General features: G+C 39.8%; 1 protein-coding gene across 2 annotated transcripts in view; it reads right to left on the bottom strand.

The window, feature by feature from the left end:
* ticrr (TOPBP1 interacting checkpoint and replication regulator) overlaps positions 1-20,757 on the bottom strand; it is a 31,231-nt gene extending 10,474 nt beyond the window's left edge. For both annotated transcript variants that reach the window (XM_062962926.1, XM_062962927.1), the window contains exons 1-14: positions 20,444-20,757; positions 18,546-19,299; positions 16,101-16,377; positions 15,425-15,666; positions 13,892-14,138; positions 13,193-13,334; positions 11,376-11,518; positions 9,533-9,733; positions 8,524-8,657; positions 5,672-5,772; positions 4,842-4,935; positions 4,031-4,110; positions 2,803-3,042; positions 908-1,004 (exon numbers count right to left, since the gene is read on the bottom strand). In XM_062962926.1, the coding sequence (XP_062818996.1) occupies positions 908-1,004; positions 2,803-3,042; positions 4,031-4,110; positions 4,842-4,935; positions 5,672-5,772; positions 8,524-8,657; positions 9,533-9,733; positions 11,376-11,518; positions 13,193-13,334; positions 13,892-14,138; positions 15,425-15,666; positions 16,101-16,377; positions 18,546-19,202 (2,655 nt within the window). In that variant the 5' untranslated portion in view covers positions 19,203-19,299; positions 20,444-20,757. The remainder of the gene's footprint in view (positions 1-907; positions 1,005-2,802; positions 3,043-4,030; positions 4,111-4,841; positions 4,936-5,671; positions 5,773-8,523; positions 8,658-9,532; positions 9,734-11,375; positions 11,519-13,192; positions 13,335-13,891; positions 14,139-15,424; positions 15,667-16,100; positions 16,378-18,545; positions 19,300-20,443) is intronic.
* Positions 20,758-27,211: the final 6,454 nt, after the last annotated feature.

Raw genomic sequence — 27,211 nt, 5'->3', positions numbered from 1 at the left:
ATATTACAACAGTATCAGAAATGCTTCAAAAGAACCTACAGTATATTTACATACTTCAACTGGACAGCTGTCATGGGAGCTGGAAGCCATTTTTGTGAGAATGAAGTGGTCTTCAACCTTCCCTTCCATGGAAATATGCTAAAACTCACAATTTCAAAACAAGTTATCTTTATGCAGTGAGTAGACCTAACGACATGGGAATTACCATATATGCTCGAGTATAAGCCGATCCAAATATAAGCCGAGGCACCTAATTTTACCACAAAAAAACTGGGCAAACATTGTATAAGCCAAGGGTGGAAAATTTCAGAAATAAAGATAGATACCAATAAAATGACATTAATTGAGGCATCAGTAGGTTAAATGTTTTTGAATATTTGAATAAAGCTCAGATTTAAGATAAGACTGTCCAACTCTGATCAAATCATTATTCTCATCTTCTTCAATGTAAATGTGCTTATGTATCCTTTTAATAATAATAATAATAATAATAATAATAATAATAATAATAATAATAATAATAATAAATACAGGAAAATAACACATGTAATATTAGAGTAAAATAATAAATTCAATAATAATAATAATATCAGAGTGAAATAATAAATGTATTAATAATAATAATAAAAATAGAGTAAAATAAATGTAATAGTAGCAACAATAATAGAGAAAAATAATAAATGTACCATATAGTCTCGAGTATAAGCTGACCCAAATATAACCCAACCAGGACCTTCACCCGAGTATAAGCCGAGGGATTTTTTTTCAGCCTTAAAAAAAGGCCTGAAAAACTAGGCTTATACTTGAGTATATACAGTACATTGTTTCTGCAGACATTTTCCAGTCTGGATTCAGCTATTTTGGTTTTTGGAAACGCACAATCCGTTTGTCACAATAAAAACTTTACCTTTCTGGCACGATGCTTTGGGACTTGAGGAATCTCTATTTGGCGTAAATTCTGTGAGGTTTCTGTCACACTACGGTGCCTGGCTAGTGTATTCTTTCTAGAAGCACACAAAAATATCTCTTTTAAACAAACCACATTTTCATTTTGACCATGATTTTAAGAAAGTTGATTTTCAATGTGACTACGATGAAACAAACTTGACGATTTATTCTTATCAGTCATTGAAATAATGCTTCCATGCGCACAACTCAAGTTCTCCCAACATCAACCACAAAGCCACTGGATTGCTATGGCATCAATCCTATGTTTTACTATGTGTTACTAAGTACAGTAGAGTCTCACTTATCCAAGCCTTGCTTATCCAAGCTTCTGGATTATCCAAGCCATTTTTGTAGTCAATGTTTTCAATTTATCATGATATTTTGGTGCTAAATTCGTAAATACAGTAATTACGACATAACATTATTGCGTATTGAACTACATTTTCTGTCAAATTTGTTATATAACATGATGTTTTGGTGCATAATTTGTAAAATCATAACCTAATTTGATGTTTAATAGGCTTTTCCTTAATCCCTCCTTATTATCCAAGATATTCGCTTATCCAAGCTTCTGCCGGCCCGTTTATGTTGGATAAGTGAGACTCTACTGTAGATGATACTACCGAAATGAAACAAAGACACCCAGTTATTCCCACTTGTCACGTCAACAGGCAAGGTATCTTACATGTAGTCTCTGGAATCAATTTTCCAAAGCTTTCTGAACCTTGTGATTTAGAGGAGAATGTCAGTTCACACAAGCGCTGGCCAGGCGTGTTGGCTCCCTATTGTAATAATAGATATCCAAACTCACAGAGATGGGTCAGCCCAAAATTTGTATTTTAGGAAATCTCATCCACTGACTTATGATCTCCTAGAATTAACCTGAGTAAGAAACCATAACAGACTTGGGAAAAATTCAGTCCTCCAGGTGCTTGGACTTCAACTCCCATAATTCTCAACCGGCCGTTAGGAATTGTGGGAGTTGGAAGTCCAAAACACCTGGAGGGAGGACCCAAGTTTGTCCATGCCCAGTAACATGCTATGCTAATAATATAGTATTATATACATATACATATATATGTATATGTATGTGTGTGTGTGTGTGTGTGTGTGTGTGTATATATATATATATACACACACAATATAATTTACCATAATAAATAATTAATATATTGTATATACGTGTAAGGTTGATAATAATATTATAATGTAATGCAATATAATACTACTAACAATACAGTATAATAATATTAGTGTTCCCTCACTTATCACAGGGGATAGGTTCCAGGACGACCTGCATTAAGTGAAAAAGCATGAAGTAGGGACGCTATATTTATTTTAATATTTATACATTATTTTAGTAGTTATACACTATTTAAGTCTTTATCAACCCATCGTGTGTTGACAAATCCCCTCTTTCTCCTCCAGTTGCCGCTTGGGCTCCTGTTCTCTCCCTTCGGCTTCTCCTTTCCCCCTTCCTTAGGCTGTAAATTGTATTTTTTTATGATTTATAATAGTCTTTTAGAGTATATTGAAAAACCGGGAAACACTGAATCCGTGAAAAGCGAACCGCGAAGTAGCGAGGTAACACTGTATATATTATTTATTACATGTATTATTACTGGTAATATTACAGTATAGTGGTGTGGTGCAATATGCTGGTATATAGTGCTAGTGTTGTGCTGTGCTAGTGATATAATGCACTGTATGTAAATATTATTTGTAAGCCGCTCTGGGTCCCCTTCAGGGTGAGAAGGGCGGGATATAAATGTAGCAAATAAATAAATAAATAATGCCTATTTTAGACTAATTCTAATTCACTGCTATCTGTTTCTTTCTCTGAAATATTTTAACCTTTTCTTAGCTGATCTGGTGCGCAGTTCTTCCAGCTGCTCCGCCTCAGTGCTCAGGGAAACGATGCTGGAAACAGGAACAGATGATGCGGAAGGGTGAACGGAAGGGGCCTGGCTGTCCTGACTCATTGAGTCATCACTGAAAAAATCTGCTGGAAGGACCGAGGCCAGTTTAGCAGGAATCTGTGTCCCCAAGCTGTAGTACAAATCGCCAAGGATTTTTGGCATCGTTTCCATATACCTACATAAATCAAGACAGCTCATTAGACATGCCACCATTAAGAAAACTCTATGTGATTTAACTACGAGACGGCTAGTGAACTCATTTTACTATCAACATATGTCCACATGTTAGAGGATATACCACCACAATGGTGGTGGTTTATTCTGGGGGGAAATGTGCAAGATTTGCATAAAATTAACACTAAAGACATACTAACTTGTTATTTAGTGTATCTGTTACAATGTCTAAAAATTCACAAATTGAAGCCATATTTGTTTTCTGTCCTGTCGGAGCAAAGCCTAGATTTTAACTTGAAGCCTCACTTATCCAATCTTTGCTTATCCAACTTTCTGTATTATCCAACACAGTCTGCCATTTAGTAGTCAATGTTTTTGTAGTCAATGTTTTGGTGCTAAATTCGTAAATACAGTAATTACTACATAATTTTACCGTGCATTGAACTGCTTTTTCTGTCAATTTGTTGTAAAACAACACACAGCTCGGGCTGTGGCGCAGGCTAGAGAGCAGCTGCAATGAATCACTGCAATGAATCACTCTGACCAGGAGGTCTTGAGTTCGAGGCCCACTTGGAGCCTATGTTTGTTTGTCTTTGTTCTATGTTAAAAGGCATTGAATGTTTGCCTATATGTGTAATGTGATCCACCCTGAGTCCCCTTCAGGGTGAGAAGGGCGGAATATAAATGCTGTAAACAAACAAATAAATAAATAAAACATGTTTTGGTGCTTAATTTGTAAAATCATAATATAATTTGATGTTTAATAGGCTTTTCCTTAATCCCTCCTTATTATTCAAAATTTTCGCTTATCCAACGTTCTGCTGGCCCGTTTATGCTGCATAAGCGAGACTCTACTGTATTTAAATTTTAAAAGCAACACTTTTCAACCACTTTCCACTTTTTTCACTGTATTAAACATTGTTGTAAATAACCCTTGTGCCCAAGTGACATTAAAAACACAGCAACAACAATTGCCTAAAAGCACTTACACGTCTACAACTTCTTCCAAGAATCGAGTGAGGTATCCTGGGTCCTTGGTCAAGCACAAGATCCTCAACATTTCTGTCAACTGGAGGTCAAAGAAAATAAATCAAAAGGTCAGTGACACACAGCTCAACTGTCCCCAGCCTGGTACTTCCAGGCATGTTGGACTGCAACTCCCATCATTTTTAGGCACCTCCATTCTATGTAGGGTGGTAAAAGTGGTAAAAACAGTGGCACAGATTGGGTTGCTGTGAGTCTTTCGGGCTGTATGGCCATGTTCCAGAAGCTTTCTTTCCTGACGTTTCGTCCACATCTGTGGCAGGCATCCTCAGAGGTTGCGAGGTAAGGATGCCACAGATGTGGGCAAAACGTCAGGAGAGAAAGCTTCTGGAACATGGACATACAACCCGAAAGACTCACAGCAACCCAGTGATTCCAGCCATTATCCACCCATTCCGGCCATTATCGACAATAAAGTGTCGCAGATTGTCCTAGAGCAACTTTGGCAAATGTTGGCCCTCCAGGTGTTTTGGATTTCAACTCTCACAATTCCTAACAGCATGTCTTAGAGCATGGTGAAGCTCTCCTTCCATAGAGACTTTGTAGACAGTGGTTGAATTGCCACCCGTCAGGGATACTTCAAAGGTCTCATCTAAGTCTGTGGCTAAATGGCCTGCAGAGTCCCTTTCAGCACTATGACAAACACATTCGGGAGGCACCTGATGGAAAGAGCTATCATTATTGCTACTTTTAACAGGCAAAGCATGGTTTTCCAGATTAAAACTTTATTCAGGAAGCCAAGACTAATTTTTCTACCTCTTCAACAAGCTGATCCATCCCATCAATGTTGTTCTGTAAAGAAGGGCACTGACGGCACATTTCTAGGCGCAAGTACACCTGAAGCTGGCACCTATTAAACACAAAGGAGGGAAGCAGATGGATTTAATATACACTACAACTTACTGTAAAAACAAGAAACCTTGGATAATAGAAACCCTATCAAATGATGTTCACTAGAAGGCCCTGGACAACCTAGAAAGTTGCTAGAGAAATGTATTATTTCTTTCAGGGCAACTCTATGGTAACTTCCAGTACAGAAATATTATCCAATTGCGTAGAAGGCATAGAAAATTTATATTTTGTCTAATGTGTAAAGGTGACAGCATAGGTACTGGGGTCATACTGTAATACTCAGAACTATAGGAACAACACAGAGGAAGCTGGCAAAATGGACTCTGAAGAACATTCTCTACCACCAACTGGCTTCCTTTGCCACTTGGTCATCCATTATTTCATGCAGGGGCAACTTCACAACTACTGCTCAATCATATCAATAATTATTCTGGATTTATTATCATCATCTCTCTATTGTTGCAGAGTAACATTAAGAAACTTTAAGGCTTAAAAGCTGTATAACAAATAGTGAAAACATTATTTCCATGTAGGTCATGAAAAGCACAAGCCTTTTGTCCCTTATTTGACCTGGCTATCTCACTTGCATGCTAGGCACAGCTGGATGATTTGTCTCAATACGAAAGCAAAGCTATGCAGTCCAGAAATAAAACAACCCCTGCACGACTACACAGGAGCTTCCACAAAAAAACTCAACACTCCAAACATATATCCTGAACAACTACTCCTCATACTCTTTGATTTTAGCTTCTTGATCAGGATCGCTGCCAAGTTGTTGACGGAGAGCTTTGCTGGTCTTCAAGAGGCTGCTCTTCACTGTATCCAGAAAGGCTGCCTGGGTGCAGAAAGAAAGTAACAGAAGATGTAACATGTTACTGTCTAATTAAGGAAACACATCAATTTCAGAAACAATTTACTAAAAATGTTACTCAGAAATACTGTTATGCTGCTTTGCAACAATACAGCAAATATTTGAAGTGACATATTCCATGGTATTCGATTTTGATGTGTATTGTAGCGTTTCATCTTTTCTTCTGTATCTTGTTTAAATCTGAATGTCCATCTGGATCGAATTGCTTTCTCTTTTGGTGAAAATTCAGAAGACAACGTTGACTTCAAGCTGTAAGAGTCGATCCGGTGATACACCTCTGTTGACTCATACTGGATATCTGTGAGCTTCTTCTTTTGGAATTCGGTCCTTCTCTGTGGATTCAGTCTCTGGCTCAGCAGTATCAATTGGCTTTTCTTCAGTTTGACTTTCATTGTCGCCCTTCTGAAGTCGATCCTCTGTCTCTTTGATCTAGTTCAGATGGTTTGTTTGGTATTTTATCAGGAAACATTTTACTGGGGTGTTATCAAAACGCTCAAGAAGTTCTAAGCTTGTATCTTCTTCGTCCGCTACGGCTCCCCTGATGTTGACTCTAGTTTACTCATCAAAATAAGCCACGTGTCTGACAGATACTGCTCCAGTATTTAAGTTCATGACTCGGAATCCTTTGGTTCTACTTGCATATCCAATCAGAATGTAGAGTCTAATTTGTGTCTCTTCTGTGGTGGTATATATGCATAAGCTATGCTTCCAAATTTTCTCATGTGTTTTATATTTGGTACTCTTTCATGACACATCTCAAATGGAGTCTTTGTGGTTCCTTTTTGTTGGTAATCTATTCCAGTGGTCCCCAAACTAAGGCTCGTGGGCTGGATGCGGTCCTCCAAGGTCATTTATCTGCCCCCTGCCCTCAATTTTAGACTTAGGCGCACCCTAAGTCTGAAATGTCTTGAAGGCACACAACAACAACAACAACAATCCTAATTAACTTGACTATCTCATCAGCAAGAACAGGCCACACTTCCCATTGAAATCCTGGTAGGTTTATGTTGGTTAAAATTGTTTTTATTTTTAAATATTGTATTGTTCTTTGATTGTTATTTTTGCACTACAAATAAGACATGTGCTGTGCGCATAGGATTAGTATTTTTTTCAAACTATAGTCTGGCCCCCCAACACTCTCAGGGACCGTGGACCGGCCCTCTGCTTAAAAAGTTTGAAGACCCCTCATCTATTCTGTAGATAGGTAGCTGTTGCAACAGCATTGATGGGGAACTGGAAAATATAGATATTCACACATATATATAAGGGTGGACTTCTCTCCCCAGACAGGTCAAAGGCAGGCCCCCTTTGATTGATCTCTAGAGCTGAACCCTAGTTATTTCTAACTTGCTGCAAGATGCTTCTGGAGTGCTTTAGATAGGAAAATGCTGAGACATGAATATATGCCCATGTATGTAGAAAGATAGAACCTGATATTTCTGTGACGTGTAAAGTGACGTAATGATGATGATACATATGTAGAAGTATGTTCTTTGTCTGCATTTTGAAAATGTGTAAATAGAGGAAGACAGCTCTTTGTCCGCACTCTAGTGTGTTTTGGCGTAATCCACGCTAGAGTCAGTTCCAGCTGGTTTTCCTTAAAATAAACTGTTCCTTTTTGAAGCCTCCCAAAAGGATTTCTTTAGCTATTATTTCTCCTATTGCCAACAACAGCATCACCCTAAAATCTTCTTGGTAGGTTTGCATCCATTAACATACATCTGGTCATCTTAATGACATCTAAATTTTCTTTCTGAAACTCTCTTCTGTTGTGGTGTGTAGGGCACGGTGCATCTGAGTTTAATACCATTTTTATAGGAACATTTGAGTCTGATGTAAATAAAGTATATTCACTACCACAATCACTCTGAATAGCTTTTGGTGTGCAACCAAACTTTGTTTTAACCATGGCAACATATTTTGTAGCATCCTTTGTGTTTCACTTTTTTCTTTTAGAAGACAAATGACACAAAATCTTGCATAATCATCCACAAAAATCTGAATATATGTTTTCACCAAGCAAATTTAATTTGACAGGTCTACAAATGTCACTGTGTATTAAATCTAGAACTCTGTTGGTTCTCTGTTCATTCCTTGAGGGAAAAGATGGACTGGTTGCCTTTTGTTGAACGCAAGTTACACATCTGTCAATCTTGTTATTGTTGAAATTAATTCCTGTAGCTAGCTTTTCCTTTTGTAGATCTGGACCAAACTTGGCACACAGGCCCAACATGGCCAACTGTACATACTGGTTTGGAGGTGACTGACCTCGGATCTGGGAGTTGTAGTTCACCCTTATCCAGAGAGTCCTGAACCCAGCCGACGACGGATCTGAACTAAACTTGGCACACACACCCAACATGGCCAATTGCGAATATTGCCTGGGTTTAAGGGTGATTGCCCTGGGAATCTAAGAGTTGAAGTTCGCCCTTATCCAGAGAGCCCTGGAACCCAGCCAACAATGGATCTGGACCAAACTTCAGTAATATTAACTAACATCCCAAAACAAACAATGCCTTCTTCTAATAACCCGGGCACTGCCGGGTCCCCAAGCTAGTTGCTATTTCCAGCAAAGAGACCTATAAGTTCACTAATATTATTCCTTCCACTACTGTTTCAAACAACCAGTAAAATATGAAGCCATTCCAAGTTTAAGAATTTGCTCCTTCTTAAAATGGAAGAGCTAAGTGAAACAAATGTGTCTCTCCACCCTACCTCATTCAACTTCTGGAATATATTAACAGTTGCTACCATGTCCTGGGCATGTGTGAGCAAGTTTTCGCCATCAATTGCAGCCTTCTGGTAGTTTGTTGTTATGTAGGACAGCATTTCTTCCTCAGTCCTGAAGCCTGCAAAACCAAAAGATGCAGATCAACTGCAAAATAGGGATTTCATGTAATCCTTCTCTCTTCCCCTACCGTCCAAGTGACAATGGCAAACTCCTGGTTTTACTCTTTTGTGACAAACTTGTAAAAAGCATTGTTAGCGATCCTACAGGTACCAACACATGTTGGCTAGGATACTGTGCAGGTAGTGATTTCACAGAACATGCCATCATTTAGAGCACTGCTTCTTACATTGTGGACCCTGGCTACAAAGGGGATCCCCTTAGCTCAATGTTATGGCCACAAACATTTAAAAATAGTAAAAGGTTTCTTAACATCACCCATTTACACTCATCTCTTAGCAAGAATGTGCAGTGTTTACAGTGGACTCCGCAGAAAATGTCATCAGCGGAACTCTACAAAATGGAAAATCAGCCTGTTTAGCAAGCCTTCAAATGCTTAATGTGATGCCGAATGCTTTCATGGCTCGAATCACTGGGTGGTTGTGAGTTTTCCAGGCTATGTGGCCGTATTCCATAGGCATTTTCTCCTGACGTTTCACCCACATCTATAACAGGCTTCCTCAGAGGTTGTGAGGTCTGTTGGAAACTAGGCAAGTGGAATTTATGTATCTGATAATGCTTATTTGTTATCAGTAAATGTTTGACTTTTGTACCTATTTTGCCTACTTGGGTCACGTAGAATTGGAAAAGGTTTTAAGAAACCCAGATTTAGAGCAGTACTTTCTGCCTTCTCAATGTTCTCCATTCTTTTCTACATATACCTACAAACCTCATTGCTTTCCTTGCAAAACCTTTCCCCTGCACACTACAGTTATGATAGGCAGATACTTTATTTTTAACCCTTAGATAACCTTAGCTTACAACTGCCTTTCTTACTTTTTGCCGTTCTACCCTTTCCATTCACGTTATCCTCTGATGGTTTTGATAACAGCCCTTGGGAAGCCTTCTCACTGATTGGTGGCTCTCCTTCTGGCTGGAACTTTTGAGCCTTGACATTCAGCCTCGCAACGTTCAGCATCTGCAGGGAACGAGGCATGGTCTTCATTTTCTGCCTCACGGGGGTCCGAGGAAGTTTACCTGCACAAATAAAAATACAAAAGGCTGTCTTCCAAACTGTTTTCCCCTTGTCCTTATCATTACCTACTTTTAAAAAACACTATTCAATAATAACGCTGCATTTAAAAACTGATGAATGGCGTTAAAAAGAATTTTATTAAATAATTAAAGAGATAGCAGTGCTGACATTCGAAATGTGTTCAATATAGCAACTTCAAGATAAAGTTATCAACTCTGTTACCTGAAGAAGTGCAACTCTTTTCAGGCCACATTAAAACTTAGACCTAAAAGTACACCAGGACCAATACTCTAAATGAGGGGTGAAGTGTAGCTGTTTTGCACCTCAACTTCCTCCAGACTCCCCATACTCTCCAAGTGTGCACATTTCTAGTCTTAAAACAACACAAAAGTTCAAGTTTCACTTTTAAAAATAGCACAGCCAAAATGTTTTCAGACTAGTTTACGTTTCAAAATTTCAAAAATCATAAACTAGAGTACAAATATTCTGTTAAAAGGATTGAACAATGGCACAAAGGATCACTTTTACAATTTTTCTCCTTTTCCTTTGCAGTTGCGCTAATTTCTGATCAATTGTTTCTTCTCCCATGATGGTTTCTATTCTTATTTAAAATAATAACTTTCAAGGTATTGACTCTCCCACAGGGTTTCTGTGGTGGCACGAAGGAAATCATTATCTCCCGCCATCAAACGTATGGAGTGAGTTGTATGCTGTTTTGGAGCAGAACAGGAGTTGTAAAATAACCTTTCAGTTACTTTATTTTAAACCTTATAGGTAAAATAAATGGAGTACCAGCAGGAATCTTCTATGGTGGTGGCTAATCTGCAGGTTATCTGGGCTTGAGTAAATATTCTGCATGCCCTGTTTTCTTATTCTGCAGGGCAGGATATAAAGATTTAGTAAACGAAATGACCAGTATATGAAGATTAATCTTTTATTAAACCCGTCTAACTCCACTGCAAGTTTTTGAACAGAAGTTGAATGTACTCTTTGATATAGAATCTAGCATCACATTTTACCAAGGTGCAGTCAACTTCCATGAATATATTTTGCAAATGTAAAGACTTTAAGCCTCTATATTATAAGATGAAAAGGAAATAAGTGTATCTGGTGTCTTTTACAGGGTAAATGTCTATGTACCAGTCGGTGAGAATGTACAAGCTCACTATTTGATTCTGGATGTTCAGCCATGTTAACTATTAACAATAAGGTAAATAAAAAACAAACAAAAAAACCCTGAAGGCGTGGTCATTGGCACAACAGGCTTTAATCATGCTAAATATGCAATGATAAATCAATACAATCATCTAAGGAGGAAAGAGAGTATGGCATATTGCATCACATACAAATATGCCAATGCTTCTACATGCCCTGTCAGAAGCACTGACTCTCCACATTTACTAAAATTCTTTTTCGAAAAACCCATTACACTAATCTCTTGTCCCATTTCCTTGCTCTAACTTTCCATAAATCCTGCACAGGCATCGACAAGAGTTCAACCAATTACAGACGATCTCCAGCTAACATATCAACAGCGCAACATGAACAAAGAGAGGACAAACATATATTAAGGATAGCAGGGTTGTAAAGTATAGGAGGTGGTTGGCATGCAGCTCGGTGGAGAAAAAACCTTTATATGCCTACGTCTCTTTCTGTGATCTTGTTGGCGAGATGCAGCTGATTGGTCTGAGACTCTTCTCTGGTAAAATTCTGACAAGCAGTGTGTCAACTCTGCTTCAGGTTTGGAAGCCTCCTCTTCCTCTGTAGCAGAATCTGCCAGGAGCAGCCTATAGTGAGGAAAAACACCTCTCAGAATGATAACTTATTTTCCCACCTGTAGGCAAGAACTGGCTACATCAAGCACAGTGGTTCTCAACCTGGGGTGCCTATATGTTTTTGGCCTTCAACTCGCAGAAATCCTAACAGCTGGTAAACTGGCTGGGATTTCTGGGAGTTGTAGGCCAAAAACATCTGGGCACCCCAGGTTAAGAACCACTGATCAAGCACATCTGGTACTAGGTGGATTTTTTCCGCATGCGAAAGATATACAAGTAGCATTGTCAGCCCTCTTTCAGGCTTTGAGAGTTTGCTGAATAACTTGACTTGGAAAATGAATGTAAATGACACTGTTACCATCTGATGTACATAAGATATCAAACATTGTGGGGGTCCAAAATGTTTGCACTGTGACCTAAGTAAAAACTAGCACTTGATGGTTGCATCAATATTTACCTCTTTGCTATGATACTCCTAAATAAACGCAACCCACTCTCTCCATGAATCACCTGAACAGTGGGATCTCTTTGCAGTTCTAATGCCATGTCATACGAGATTGAACACGCCTGCTTCTGGGAACCCAAATCTAAACAAACAGCAGGGTTGCATTATATTTACAAAATCCCAGCAATGAAGTTTTCCTAGAGCACTGTTAAATCCATTATCATAACATGGAAATAATATGGCTTAGCTGAGACTGCTTAGAGAAGTTAAAAAGGACATTACTCAGAGAAGCAAACAAAAGACCAATAGTAATGCTGAAGAATAAGGAGGGATCTGCAGCTTAGTTGAGAGAAACTGTCCAAGTGACAATTATGGACAAGCGGTTGTAGACAGCCATTGTTAAAACAAACTCATCCCAAAGTCAACATGAAATAGAAAACATGAGGACAAATGTGCCTTGCCACAGAATTAAAGTAGAGACCTCAATCTGATTGAGCACCTATAGTAAGACGTTAAAATGGCTGTTTGCTAACAGCTGCTACCGAATCTGAAACAGATCTGAAACAATGTTATCAAGAATGGCTAAAAATTACCATACACAGGCACACCAGGCTGATCGAAAGTTGCAAAGATTAGCAGCAGTAATTCCTGCAAAAAATGTTTCTACCAAACACTTATGCAAACCTTCAAGTGTTTTGTTGTCTTAACATTTGTGCCAAAATTATCTTTCATCTTCACAGTGTTGAGTCCTAGTAGCAACAATATCAAATAAATCCATTATAATTCCACTTCATAACACAACAAAATGTGGAAAAGTCAAAGGGGTGGAAGGAAGAAATAAGAGTATTTGATCCCTTTGCCTTCTGTTCCCTTTTGCCCAGCTTTAAGAAAGGGATGGTGAACACATGGTTCTACAGATGCTATTGGAACCCCTTGGTTTCAGAAGAAAGGTCAATGATGAGGAAAGATGGGAGTTGCTAGGATATTGCCGACCCCTTCTTTAAGGGATAGTTGAGATTTTTCAGCTTTGCTCACAAATGTCTAACTTTACATCACCTTAAGATGGAAAGAGTATTTTAAGAAAGCACTGTTAGAACGTATCTTATTCAACTGTATTGTTGAATAAGATATGTTCAATTAGCTAATTAACATAGAGCTAATTAACAAGCATTCCAATACCAAATTGGTCCTTCTAAATATCAGACTGACTCTGAAGGTTAGGAAAAATGGAATTACAGTACCTGAATGATTCCATCAAGTGTGAACTTGCTCCACAGAAATTTGACAGAGAGTACCAGCCTTCCATCACTGCGGGACTCCAGCATGGTGTGCGGGAAAGCTCCTGCTGCGCCCACTCTGGAAATGACGCTTCCTCTTGACATTCTATAACCAAAACAACAAGCAAGTAACTATGAATGGCTATAAACTTCATTATAGTTCAGGAAGCTGCCTCAAATTTATGGCTGTCTGCTAACAAGTCAATCCTGAAATCAGTAGATTTTATGGTAAGTAAGTGTGCACAAGATTTCACTTTCAGACAGTATGACAGTTCTTGCAGTGAAATTACTCATTAAAGAAAACTAGAATCAAAACAAAGCATTAGAAACATTCCATTCAGTCTGGTTCTCATAAAATTGCTTTAAGTAACAGGACACCAGCCTATGTAAGGTTGTGTTACCCTAGGGTTTCTTTGAAAGTGTACTAGGGATTTAAAAAAAATAAGGATTAAGAAATAAACTTCATTGACATCTCTTGTCATATTCAATGTTCTAGGTCACACCTTCAAGTTAGGCAGGACAACATACAACTCCAGTATTCTTGAGTAATAACACTCAATTTTAAAACTCTCTGTAACCTTAACATGGGTAAAACCAAACAGGATAGTTACCATGGACAAATCTGAGATAGAAAGTTTTAAACAAACAAGCCAACAAACTCACCGGCACTTCCCATATGATTTCTTTCCAGGTCATCACATCCTTGATTAAAGACATTGCTCACAATCTCTCGGACACGCAAATCATCATCTTTGGTGACATGACACTCCCTAGTTGTCTGAAGTAAGAATGTTTCCACCTCAGGAGCTTGCTCAGCAGAGAGATGAGAAAGAATAGCAGTTGAGTCAGAGATGGGGGAGAAAATTCCAGTGCAGGGAGAAGAGGCTCCAAACTGATAAACTTCAGCAACCTTGGAATAAAAGAAAGAATGTGTGGGCTTGCATTAAGGTAAGTAGACCAACCCTACCTCAGTGAACGAGCACTACTGGCTAAGGAAGGTTAAGGTAGTCAGAGACATACTGGGCAAATGTTCATACACAAGCCAGTCCAAGTGGGCTTGCAGGGAAGATTTAATAATACATATGTAGGACTATAGTCTACATATTTCAAAATTGTAAATACACATGAAATTAATTGTCAGTAGTAGTAGTAGTAGCAGCAGTAATAATAATGCTATCAAAGAAGTAACACCAATATACCCCTCTACACGAAATGAACTATAATGAGATGATATAACAACCACTGAATTTTAGTCCAAATGTTTAAATAGTTTGTATTACTATTACTAGAACACTTTAAACCTTTGGAACACTGGCTAACCCACTTGTATTTTATGGCTGCTGTGGTACATCTTAAATGTTAGCCATTTCAAAGCCATTTTAATTTTATTGTATCTTAATTGCTTTTGGGTACAGTAGAGTCTCACTTATCCAAGCCTCGCTTATCCAAGCTTCTGGATTATCCAAGCCATTTTTGTCGTCAATGTTTTCAATATATCGTGATATTTTGGTGCTAAATTTGTAAATACAGTCATTACAATATAACATTACTGCGTATTGAACTACTTTTTCTGTCAAATTTGTTGTATAACATGATGTTTTGGTGCTTAAATTGTAAAATCATAACCTAATTTGATGTTTAATAGGCTTTTCCTTAATCCCTCCTTATTATCCAAGATATTCGCTTGTCCAAGGTTCTGCCGGCCCGTTTAGCTTGGATAAGTGAGACTCTACTGTATATGTTGTAATGTTTTACTTATGTTTTAATTCACTATGTCTTATTGGATTTTGTTATTATTTTCATCTCGATGCTTAATTTTTGTTGTAAGTTTACTGTTGTGACTGTGCATTATCTTGCATGATTTTGATGTATTTGTACTCATTTGAGGCACTGAATGTTTGCCTTTTTGTTTTGTGTCTGTAAACCAGACTGAGTCCCTTCGGGGAGAGGGGGAGGTCAAGAAATAAAGTTTTATTATTCGTGGGTATGTTCTCTTTTTTCCATTTAATCTGGAAAAAATCTGACCTTACTGTATTTCAACATTTTTCTATATAATAACTTATTATATTTTCCACATCAATCTCTATGTTCTCATTTTGTCAGTTCACCACATTAAAGCAAGATCCCACTGAAAACTTCTGTATGTACTACTGCACTCATGATGAGTGGTTGTTTATAACTGGAAAAGGCACTTACCAAATGTAATCCTTGGGCCAGAATGTATTTCATGAACTGCTGAAACAAAGAGGGCTCCTTACAGGATGGTCTGGATGATGTGCTGCGCAGAATCCAGCTCTCTGCGTAAAAGCTCTCTATATGCACTGCATTCCAGCCTGTTACAGCGCATTTAAGAGAAATATTGACTGGCCCTTTGAAACACTGTTGGCTCAAGGTTAGAGGCTCCAAGGTCACAGCACAGCTCTGTACCTCCCCTATTTCTGTTCAAAGTAAAACATCAGTGTTAGTGTTTAAGAAAAGCTTTTCAAAAGAACAAACAGGCAAGAAAACTAGAGAACAATCACATGAGAACTCTGTAACCACAGATTGATCCAAAGCTTTGTACTTTTGCCTGACTGGAGATAAGTGGATAGACTTATCTTGTTGTGCAGAAACAATGTCTTTAAAAAGTTTATGTAAGACATAGATTAAAGTGAAGACACTATCCCAGGGTCCTCTAAATAGGACTTCATTTTATTCTGTGGGCTACATCAACCTAAACAATAAATATTTATGCAAGAATTATAGCATGTTAAACTTCTCAAATCATAAATAATTTGTCAATCTGAATTATAGGTATTTAACAAAATAAAGACATATTTTATATCACCTAGACTGCACAAAAAATATTTAACTGCATATTACTTTTCATTACCATCAGTCCTGAGGAACAGCACTCCTTCCAGAGGAGGGAAAGTAGCTTGCAGAACAGAAGGGAGAGAAAACAAGCAGTTCAAACTGGAATCGAAAGGCAAAGTTTTATTTAATGCTGGCTCAGCATCCCAGAACTTGACAGGGACGGCAGATACAGTTCCTCCTCTTTGGTGATTTAAATAATGAATAAAATTCTCAGATGGCAAAATGGTGCCTCCCAAGAGAAGCATCAAGTCAGACAACAGCCTGTAACCCATACAATCTGGGGATTCAAGAAGCTGAAATCACAAAACAAAACAAGAAAGCTCAGTCAGTGGCAATCCAAGAATACAATCTATTGCATCTGTACTACAATAAACATATTAAGGGGCAACTATATAGGTCATATAGCAAAATTAAAGCACAGTACTTTTATTGGCCAACTGAAATGCACTTCATGCAAGCTTCTGAAGCTCCATCTTCTTCATCAAGCAAAATATGCTAAATAAATAATACAGAAGAACAAAAAGGTGACACAATTGGGAGTCACGGGCCTACATTTTGTTTAAGAAGTTGTTTCAGTTGTTGTTCTGTTGGTCTGGAGGGGCGGATCTCAATTCAGGTAGAAACACTAACCCTGATGTAGCAGTACAGAGATTTCTTGAGAAATGCAAAATATTATCTGCCTAAGAAATGGGTTTGCAGCTTCACAAAAGACAGAAACATCCCGAATCCTGAGTGCTGCTAATGGAGTTCAAAGTGTACTGTCCCTTGCCCACACCCCTAGTTGGCCAAACAGGAGGGGAGTGGCCTCTGCCTGCATTGAGATCCCTCAAGATCAATTGAAAAGAAACAACATCTGAAATGAAATGTAGACCTATGACTCCAGAACAGTCACATTTTCTTTTCTTCTCCTGTCTTTTAACCATTCTGCCCAATGGTGAAACCAGTAGAGCTTCATTACATATTTTGTGCATTTTGATTAAACAATAAAGGTACAGATTGAGCAACCGTTATCCAGAATACTCCCAGGTGTAGAAGAGGTACAGTTGGCTCTCCACATTCAGGTTTACATTTGTGGTTTTGATTATTTGTCATGTGTACTTGCTTAATAAGCTCAAGCAATCCCTCCCTCACTGAATTATGTCACAAGTCCCAGTCATACCAGAACTGAAAAAAGTGGCAAGATAAAGTTGGCTTCAGGCGAGGGATACCTACATTTAGGTAATAAATAAGGTTCACAAAGTATCATACAAACATCTTTCTCTCTTTCAGATTAACCTACGTCATAGAACCACTGTGAGAGAAAACCCCGCCGAATATATCTGTTATAAATACAGCAGTCTCACTTATCCAACATTCGCTTATCCAATGTTCTGGATTATCCAAAGTAACTGCAGACAAAAATATCTATGTCAGGGGTCCCCAAACTAAGGCCCGGGGGCCGGATGCGGCCCTCCGAGGTCATTTACCTGGCCCCCGCCCTCAGTTTTATAATATAATATATTGTATATACATATAATATTGATAATAATATTATAATGTAATACAATATAACACTAATAATAATACCATATAATAATATTAATTATATATTCTATATTACATATAATATTACAGTATAGTGGTATAGTTCAATATAGTAATATATAATGCTAATATTGTGCTACGCTAATAATATAATATATTGTATGTACATATAATTTGTAAGCCACTCTGAGTCCCCTTTGGGGTGAGAAGGGCAGGAAATAAATGTAGTAAATAAATAAATAATAAATAAATAAATTTTAGACTTAGGCTTGCCCAAAGTCTGAAATGACTTGAAGGCACACAACAACAACAACAACAACAACAACAACAATCCTAATTAACTTGACTATCTCATTGGCCAGAAGCAGGACCACACTTCCCATTGAAATCCTGATAAATGTATGTTGGTTAAAATTGTTTTTATTTTTAAATATTGTATTGTTCTTTCATTGTTCTTGTTGTTGTTGTTGTTTTTGCACTACAAATAAGACATGTGCAGTGTGCATCGGAATTTGTTTGTATTTTTTTTTCAAATGATAATCCGGCCCCTCAACAGTCTGAAGGATTGTGGACCGGCCCTCAGCTTAAAAAGTTTGAGGACCCCTGATCTATGTCTTAGGGAAGGGTGAACACCCCTGTAGCATTTGTTTTGCTATCTGAGCCCGTTCAGAAGATTCCACCTCACTTTCTGTCCATGTGATTACTGGAGTTTGAAAAATTTGGCTTGTTGTGAAAACAAAGATTGATGATAAAGCTTCAGTGGAGACACCTTTTCCCCTGATAATAACCCTTTCAGGAGTGGATTTCCCTTCCTTCTTTCCAAGGGGCAGATTCCTCTCACTTGATGCTGTCTCTCCCCATTCTTAACTATGAGTCATTTGTAAGTCAGATGTTTGTAACTCAGGGACTGCTTGTAGCCTAACAATCTGACATTTACCTTCATCGGTTCAGTGGTATCCACCCAATACAGAGTGATTTTCTGGCTAAGCATCATTTCCTGAATTCCCTTAGGGATGAATTTGTCTGTCACATCATGAAAAGGAGGGAGTTCATCAGACACATGAACATAACTTCCAAAAGCAAACTGTAGCAAGTCCCTCTGAGAACGAGGACAGGGAGAGAAGAGGAAAATGGCATTCTCAAAGTCCTCACAAGAAGAGCTTGATGGAAGTTTATCCAGGGTGACAGTCAACTTGTTCTTTTGGCTCCTCAAAAACAGCTTGGTGGGCGAGGCAATTTCAGGCCGGTCCCACTGGTAATCGAGCAGTGCTTCTTTTAGTATGTTCTGAGTAAGGGTGGCCCGAGGCACTGGACCAGGCAGGCGTGGGCTGCGGATCCGGCCGCCAAACCGGGCCTCCGCTGCTTCCTCAAAGTCTTCCCAACTCCGGGATCCAAGCTCATGGAAGCTGCCCACCTGGGAAGTCCTGCCCTGGGTGCCCAAGGAATCAAAGAACTTGAAGCCCCAGCGGACCCTCGATAGGCCAAATTTGCAGCCCAGGAAATTCAGGATCCTCAAGACACCCAGAGAAAGGTGGCTCTTCTCCAAGGAGCTGGCTGTGTCCAAGAGGAAAACCACGTTATGGCACCCGGTCATGATGCAGAGGCAAATGTTTTGTTCTTCGGCCACTTAAACGCCAAGAGGCAAGGTGCGAGGCAAAGATTGGCTGCTTAACAAAGGGCCCAGGTATATCCTAGGTATACATAAAGAAGAGGAAAATAACTGGAAAAGTGGCATCCCAATAAACATAACACTGTGCATAAGGGGAGGGGTTAAATGCAAAGGGAATGTTATAAGGTGATAGATAGGGCAGGCCTGGACCAACTGTGGCCCTCCCTACAGGTATTTTGGACGAATTGTGGGAGTTGTCATTAGCTATTCAACCCCAGATGGTTTTAATAATCTATCCTGTATTTATTATGTCCTTACCATCTATGCATTTTATTATTGAATCGCTGTTTTGGTTGACTTGATTTTTAACTGCTATAATATTCTTGTTTCATATTGTAATCTGTTTTTATCTTTTTATACTGTGAATTGTGTTTATGTTATTGTTTATTCTGTTCCATTATGTTGTTCGGGCTTCTGCCCCATGTAAGCCGCCCCGAGTCCCCATGGTGGTGGGGTATAAATAAAGTTTTATTATTACAGTGTTCCCTCACTACTTCGTGGTTCACTTTTCGCGGATTCGCTGTTTTACGGTTTTTCAATGAACTCTAAAAGACTATCATAAATCATAAAAAATTACAATTTATAGCCTAAGGAAGGAAGGAAGGTGAAGCCAAAGGGAGAGAAAAGGAGCCCAAGAGACAACAAGAGGAGAAGGTGATTTATCAACACACGATTGGTTGATAAAGACTTAAAATAGTGTATAACTACTAAAATAATGTATACGTATTAAAATAAATGTAGTGTCCCTACTTCGTAGATTTTCACTTATTGCCGGTGGTCCTAGAACCTAACCCCAGCGATAAGTGAGGGAATACTGTATTATTATTATTATTATTATTATTATTATTATTATTATTATTATTATTATTGAAGTCCAAAACACCTAGCCACAGCTGGGCCAGGCCTGGCCCAGACACTATTCTCCTCTTGATGCAACCTAGAATTGCACTGGCTGTTTTAGCTGCCGCATCACATTGTTGCCTTAGGCTCAGGTGCAGTCTACTAAGGCCCAATCTACACTGCCATATAATCAACATTATCTGCTTTGAGCTGGAATACCTGAGCCTACACTGCCATATAACCCAGTTCAAAGCACGCAATCTGGATTGTGTATGACAGAGTGGAAGGGCCTGGGACTCCTCAATCCCTCAAAGCCCCAAACTCACCGCTCCTCGAAGGAAGATGATGTGACGCTTTTAGTCAGTCAGTCAGTCATTTAGTTCCTGACTGACTGCCTCGCGTCTCCTCAGGAAGGCATGGGATGCTTGCCTGGCGCTAGGGACGGCCTTGCTGCTCCGTCTCCTCCTCCCTGGACGCCGCGGGAGGCCTCTCGTGTCCCTGGCCCTCCTTGCCGAAGGGCAGCCCGCCTCAGCGCCCGAGCAGGGCCCAGTCGGCCTTCTTCCCCGCCGGAGCCGCCATGGTCGCTCTCAATCCAAGTGCTGGCGCGCTCGACGCTCGGCTTCCCCATTGGACGACGCGCGCTCCGGCGCCGCTCCTCATTGGCTAGGGCCTCGCCTTAGGCTCCTCCTTACTCTCGCGAGACCATGTTAAAATCCCACCCACTCCTCCTGTCAGGTTTTTCCAAGGGGAGATCAGTTTGGACGCATGCGCGGCGTGTGGCTGAGGAGAGGAACTTGGCCTTCCTGGGAAAGGGGCCTTTCTTCCTTCCTTTTGTTCGTAGGAAAATAAGGAAGGGAGGAAGGGTCTTCCCATCAGAAGGAAGAGCCCCAAAAGACCCCTTTCCCCAATGCTCTGGAGGCCCTGGCCTGGCCTGGGGAAAAAAAGGACAAACTACCCCATGGTTTCCATTTATTATTATTTCAGTTCATTAAGCTTACTATTTTAATGTGTTGTCGAAGGCTTTCATGGCCGGGATCACAGGGTTGTTGTATGTCTTTCGGGCTGTGTGGCCATGTTCCAGAAGTATTCTCTCCTGACGTTTCGCCCACATCTATGGCAGGCATCCTCAGAGGTTGTGAGGTATGGATACCCCACAACCTCTGAGGATGCCTGCCATAGATGTGGGCGAAACGTCAGGAGAGAATACTTCTGGAACATGGCCACACAGCCCGAAAGACATACAACAACCCTACTATTTTAATGTTATTTTAATATTTTGTATTTTATTTATTACTTTATTATTTTATTTTGTTACTTGTTTTATTTATTATTATTGTATTTTATTAACCATTTTATGTACTCGTTTGTTTTATTTATTTTTAATTTTTGTATTTTATTATTTATATTTATATTGTGTTATTTTATTGTAAAGGTAAAGGTTTCCCCTAATGTTAAGTCCAGTCATGACCGACTCCGGGTTGGTGTTCATTTCCATTTCTAAGCCGAAATGTCTGTAGACACCTCCAAGGTCATGTGGCCATAGGCATGACTGTATGAATCGCCGTTACCTTCCCGCTGGAGCGGTACCTATTGATATACTCACATTGGCATGTTTTCAAACTGCTAGGTTGGCAGGAGCTGGGGCTAACAGTGGGCGCTCATTCCGCATCCGAGATTTGAACCTGGGACCTTTTGGTCCGCAAGTTCAGCAGCTCAGTGCTTTAACACACTTCGCCAACTGGGCTCCCTATTATTATATACTATATACTATTATTGTTCTGAGCTTGTGCCTTCAATTGCCTGTCAACTTACAACTCTTTCATGAATTTCATACAGTTTTCCTAGACAAGGAAGACTTGGAGGTGGTTTTGCCGGATTCTTCTTCGGAAAGTTGACTTTGGGCAAGACTGCAATCAACCTCTTTTAAGCGAATCTTGCCAAGTTCAACCATTGTTGTCATACGTTGGAAACTGCTTTAAGGTTCATAGCAAATCCTGGCTGGTTTGTCACTGTTGCATGCATCAATTCATTTGCAACTTTTGGTGACCTTACAGTGAATCTATCACATGGTTTTCTTAGCCTTGTTCAGAAGTGGTTGTGCGAAGCTGAGAAAATGTGACTTGCCCACTGGGTTCTCATGTCCAAGTGGAAATTCGAACCCTGGTTTCCCAGAATCATAGTCTAATGCACACACCACTACACTATGCTGGCTCCAAATTTGTATTAGAGGTATAGTTTAAGAACACTGCCCTCCTGATTCCACTTCTCTTTGACCAGGGCAAATGTTTTTCCTGTCCTTTCACCAGTGATTTAGTACTTCTTTTCTTGCCACTAGATGACACTGTCTGCCCGCTTTATGAAGGTGATACAGGAGTTCGGCTGGGTCCTCTCATCGAGATGGGGTGGGGTACTCATAAAGTATTATTATTATTATTATTATTATTAAAATTGCAGACTGCATTTTCTAAAAATAAGTGACAGGTTAAAGGAAGTGTATATAGTGTAACTTTGTATAATTTTAGATTTATTTAATAATTGGTTGTGTGATGTTGGTTTGCTTTGGTGCCGGGTGGGTTGTTAATGTATTCATGTTTGCACTTGTGGTGAGGCCTTTAATGTTTACTCTATGTTTTTTGTTTGTTGGAATCAGCCCTGAGTCCCCTTAAGGAGATAGCACGGAATACAAATAACATTTTATCATTTATTATTATTATTATTATTATTATTATTATTATTAATGGGTAAATTCACATTCTAGAGTAGGCATGGGCAAACTTCAGCCCTCCAGGTGTTTTGGACTTCAACTCCTAGAAGTGCTGTTAATTCAAATGTCCACTTTCAGTGAAGGTCTTTGAGGAGCCCGGTCCAATTGCTATTTCTCAGCCTGGGGTGCCACAGCAAGGATAAAATTGAGTTGGGAAAATCATATGTTCTATGCTGAGATCTTTTCTATTGTTTTGGATTTTTAAAACTGTCATGAATAAATATTGTTCTAGCAATCACTTAGAACATTATAAATATTGAGTTGTTTCCTTCCTTAGATACTTCGGGTGTTGCTGGGACTTACAATTATCATCATTTCCATTCAATGTCTATGCTAACTAGGGATGATGGAAATAGCAGCCAGATGCATCCAGAAGATACTCATTTGAGGGAGACATCTTAGGGCCCTTCCACACAGCCATATAACCCAGAATATCCAGGCAGATAATCCACATTATCTGCTTTGATCTGGATTATTTGAGTCCACACTGCCATATAATCCAGTTCAATGTGGATTTTATACAGCTGTGTGGAAGGGGCCTTAGAAGGCAAACAACAGGAACTAGAGACATCACTTTATTAGTATGTTAGTATGCAAAATATAGGAACCCGGGGTTGTCTGGTGAAACTAAATGGTGCCAGGCTGAAGCTGGATGAATTACTTTTTCATGCTGCTCCGTTTTATGGCAGAATGTTGAATCTAGCCTAGTGTGGATGGTGATAATAGTGGCTGTTGCTGACTTATGGCTAGCCTCAGCTGAACCTGTCACTGAATTGACTTGGCAAATTTGTTTAGAGGACATTTGCCATTGTTTTCTTTAGAGGCAAAGAAGGTGACTTGCCCAAAGTCACTCAGAAGTTTCGTGTTGATGAGCAGGGATTTAAACCCAAGTCTGCAGGGTCCTAGTCCAACATTTAGTCCAGTACAGGCTGTTTTCTAACTGACTGTTAATGGAAAGATACAATCCATAAAATCTGTCATTAACACTGTCAGGTTCACGGGTGATACCATCAGAGCCTCTGGGCTGGAGTCTGATCTAACTGGGTCGTTTTGCTGGAGGCAACTGGAGTCTTCTTCCTCATAGTCGTCTTCCTTTCACTCCTTAGTCAGCAATAACATTAGCTGCCAACATTACCCCTTGAGCTTGTTATGATCATCAAGAAGTTCAGAACGGGTCTGCACCTAGACCAGCCAGTTTGGGGAAAATTTGAAACATAGAAAAACTATGTGAAGTGACACCATTGTGCCATATAGGATGTCTAGCAGGGATGTGTCACTTCAATTCTGCTGAATCGTATCAAGGACCAAGGACATTTTTGGGTCTGAAACAAAGGAAAGCAAACTATTTTCTTCCATGCACAGAAATTGAGCAGATTGGCAGTTAAATCTTGCTTCAGTTCTGGTGATGAGACCGTGTCCATCACACTTGGCATGCAGATAGCCCGTAAAATGCATAAAAGTGCTTCACAGGACAGAAGAGAAGCTTGAATGACGTGCTGATTTACTCATGGCAGATGAGAGACAATGGCAAACCAACTGTTTGACATTATTCTTCATGCCCTCATACCTGCCACTTGAGGAAGCCCCATCATTATGCTCAATGGTAGAGCCAGCCCTGCTCTATTTCTGAGGAAATCTGTATATTACATTTGCAGTCACAGAATAAGCAGCCAGGTCCATTGAACTCAGTTCTTTTTTATTGAACACTAGCTTGGGGACTTGGCGGTGCTTGGGTTATGAGAAGAAGGCATTGTTTGTTTTGTGATATTAGGTAATATCACTGAAGTTTGGTCCAAATCTGTTATCAGCTGGGTTCAGGGTTCTCTGGATAAGGGTGAATTACAACTCCCAGATCCGAGGTCAATCGCCCCCAAACCAGGCCTGTCTGCACAGTTGTCCATGTTGGGTCTGTGTGCCAGGTTTGGTCCAGATCTGACGTCAGCTGAGTTCAGTGCTTTCTGGATGCAGGTGAACTACAACTCCCAAAATCAAGGTCCAGTCCCCTAAATCCCTGCAGTATGTTCATGGGCTTCTCTGTGCCAAGTTTGGTCCCGGTCCATTGTTGGTGGGGGTCACAGTTTCTCTGGATGTAGGTGAACTATAACTCCCAAAATCAAGGCCCATTCCCCTAAACCCCTGCAGTATGTTCATTTGGTCACAGGGCTTCTCTGTGCCAAATTTGGTCCCAGTCCATTGTCGTTGGGGGTCACAGTATCAGTGAAGGTACTGCAAGTCCCATTATCTGTGGCAAGTTTGGTCCAGATCCATCGTTGGTTGGGCTAACAATGCACTCTGGATGTAGGTCAAGTACAATTCTTGTAAATCATGGTGAATTCTCCCCAAACCTCTCATTCAGTTTCTGATCAATTCCTCTGTTAACTGTGTGTCATAGGAAAGGGTACGAAAGGGTTAAGGATTGAGGTCTGCCACATACATACATACATCTCTGCCACATACACACATACACATTTTTCACTTTTATTATGTGTATAGATGACTTCGTTAGCTTCTTCTATACAGGAGATAATAAAACAATGAATGTTTTCAGCATTTATGTACTTAGTGAAAGCAACCCACTAAATATAAAGTAATGAGAATAAACATCAACAAATAAAAAGGAGAAAAGGTTAATGGTGAACATTAGACTGGGAGGATCAAATGTTTTCTGGCCCAAGAATCATCATTTGAATAAAGTCTGTGTTCTCTTATAGGAAACTTCCATGAGAAGAAGCTCGGAGGCACAGACCATCCTTTCAGAACACTTTCTGGCCAAATGGAGATTGATGCTGTTGTGGAGGTTTTTCATGTATACAAAAATCAATCCAGTTCTCATGAAACAAGTTACTGTTTACTTGCCCATTATATTAATTGTGTTGGAAAGTTTTTCCATTAGCCAGGTGTTCCAAACTCTTTCCCACCAGTTGTTTAGTGTAAGTTCTCTTGATTTCCAACATTTTAGCCATCTCCATTTATGCTTAGCGTGCCTTTGTCATTCCACTTATTTTAATTATTCTGAAGTGTGTCTCATTTCTTCTGCATCTGAGCTGTGCGTGTGATTCCAGGAAATATCCCGGTGAGCTCTTAACCACTAGTCCTATAGGAAATGCAAGACATTGCCTCATACCGGATGAAGTCATTCAACAATCCAGCCCAGGAGTGGACACTGGTGTCCCTCCAGAGGTTTCAGGAGTATATCTCACCATTGACTGTGAGGCCTGGTGCCCAAAACATCTGGGTGGATGTAGCTAAGTGACCGTGACTTTCCAAGATTTCAGGCAGACCGTATTCCAAGCCCTAAGTGGAAATACTGAGGCGTGAATTCATGACCTTCTGCACGCACAACATTGAGCCCCTTTACTAGAACTAAAATGTACCAGATATATGCATCTGAACACACAACTGAGTGGAAACTGGAGCCAAATACAATCAGTTGCCAAGTTACAAACAGGGGTGACACAACAGAGGGAAATCTACCCCTTGGATTTACTCCTGGAAGTGTTATTATCATGAGAAAAAAAGTGTCTCCACTGAAGCTTCATTCCCATTCTTGTTTTCACAAGTCACATTTTTCAAAATCCAATTCTCATACGGACAGAAAGTGAGGTGGAATCTTCTGAGCAGGAGCACAGACAGCAAAGGAAACCCCACGGTGCTATCCAAACCATACATATACATATGCTGTATACATATGTATACTGCCAACCTAACAGTTCGAAAACATGCAAATGTGAGTAGATCAATAGGTACCGCTCCGGCGGGAAGGTAACGGCGCTCCATGCAGTCATGCCGGCCACACGACCTTGGAGGTGTCTACGGACAATGTCGGCTCTTCGGCTTAGAAATGGAGATGAGCACCAACCCCCAGTTGGTCACGACTGGACTTAATGTCAGGAGAAATCTTTACCTTTATATATATGTATATGTGGCTGGTTATGTATCTGTTCCAACTTACATATAAATTCAACTCAAGAAGAAACCTATCTTGTTCGTAGCTTGGGAACTTCCTGTATGTGAAGAATCCATATGCCCATCTGCTGTGCTTGAATAATAATAATAATAATAATCCAGACTGACAAAGTTCTGGAACACAACACACCAGACATCACAGTTGTGGAAAAGAAAAAGGTTTGGATCATTGATGTCGCCATCCCAGGTGACAGTCGCATTGACGAAAAACAACAGGAAAAACTCAGCCGCTATCAGGACCTCAAGATTGAACTTCAAAGACTCTGGCAGAAACCAGTACAGGTGGTCCTGGTGGTGATGGGCACATTGGGTGCCGTGCCCAAAGATCTCAGCCGGCATTTGGAAACAATAGACATTGACAAAA

This window comes from Anolis carolinensis, unplaced genomic scaffold, assembly GCF_035594765.1.
Source record: "Anolis carolinensis isolate JA03-04 unplaced genomic scaffold, rAnoCar3.1.pri scaffold_11, whole genome shotgun sequence".
Classification (NCBI taxonomy): Eukaryota; Metazoa; Chordata; class Lepidosauria; order Squamata; family Dactyloidae; genus Anolis; species Anolis carolinensis.
The sequence above is the reverse complement of the archived record's forward strand: the minus strand, read 5'-3'. Positions and strand labels throughout refer to the sequence as shown.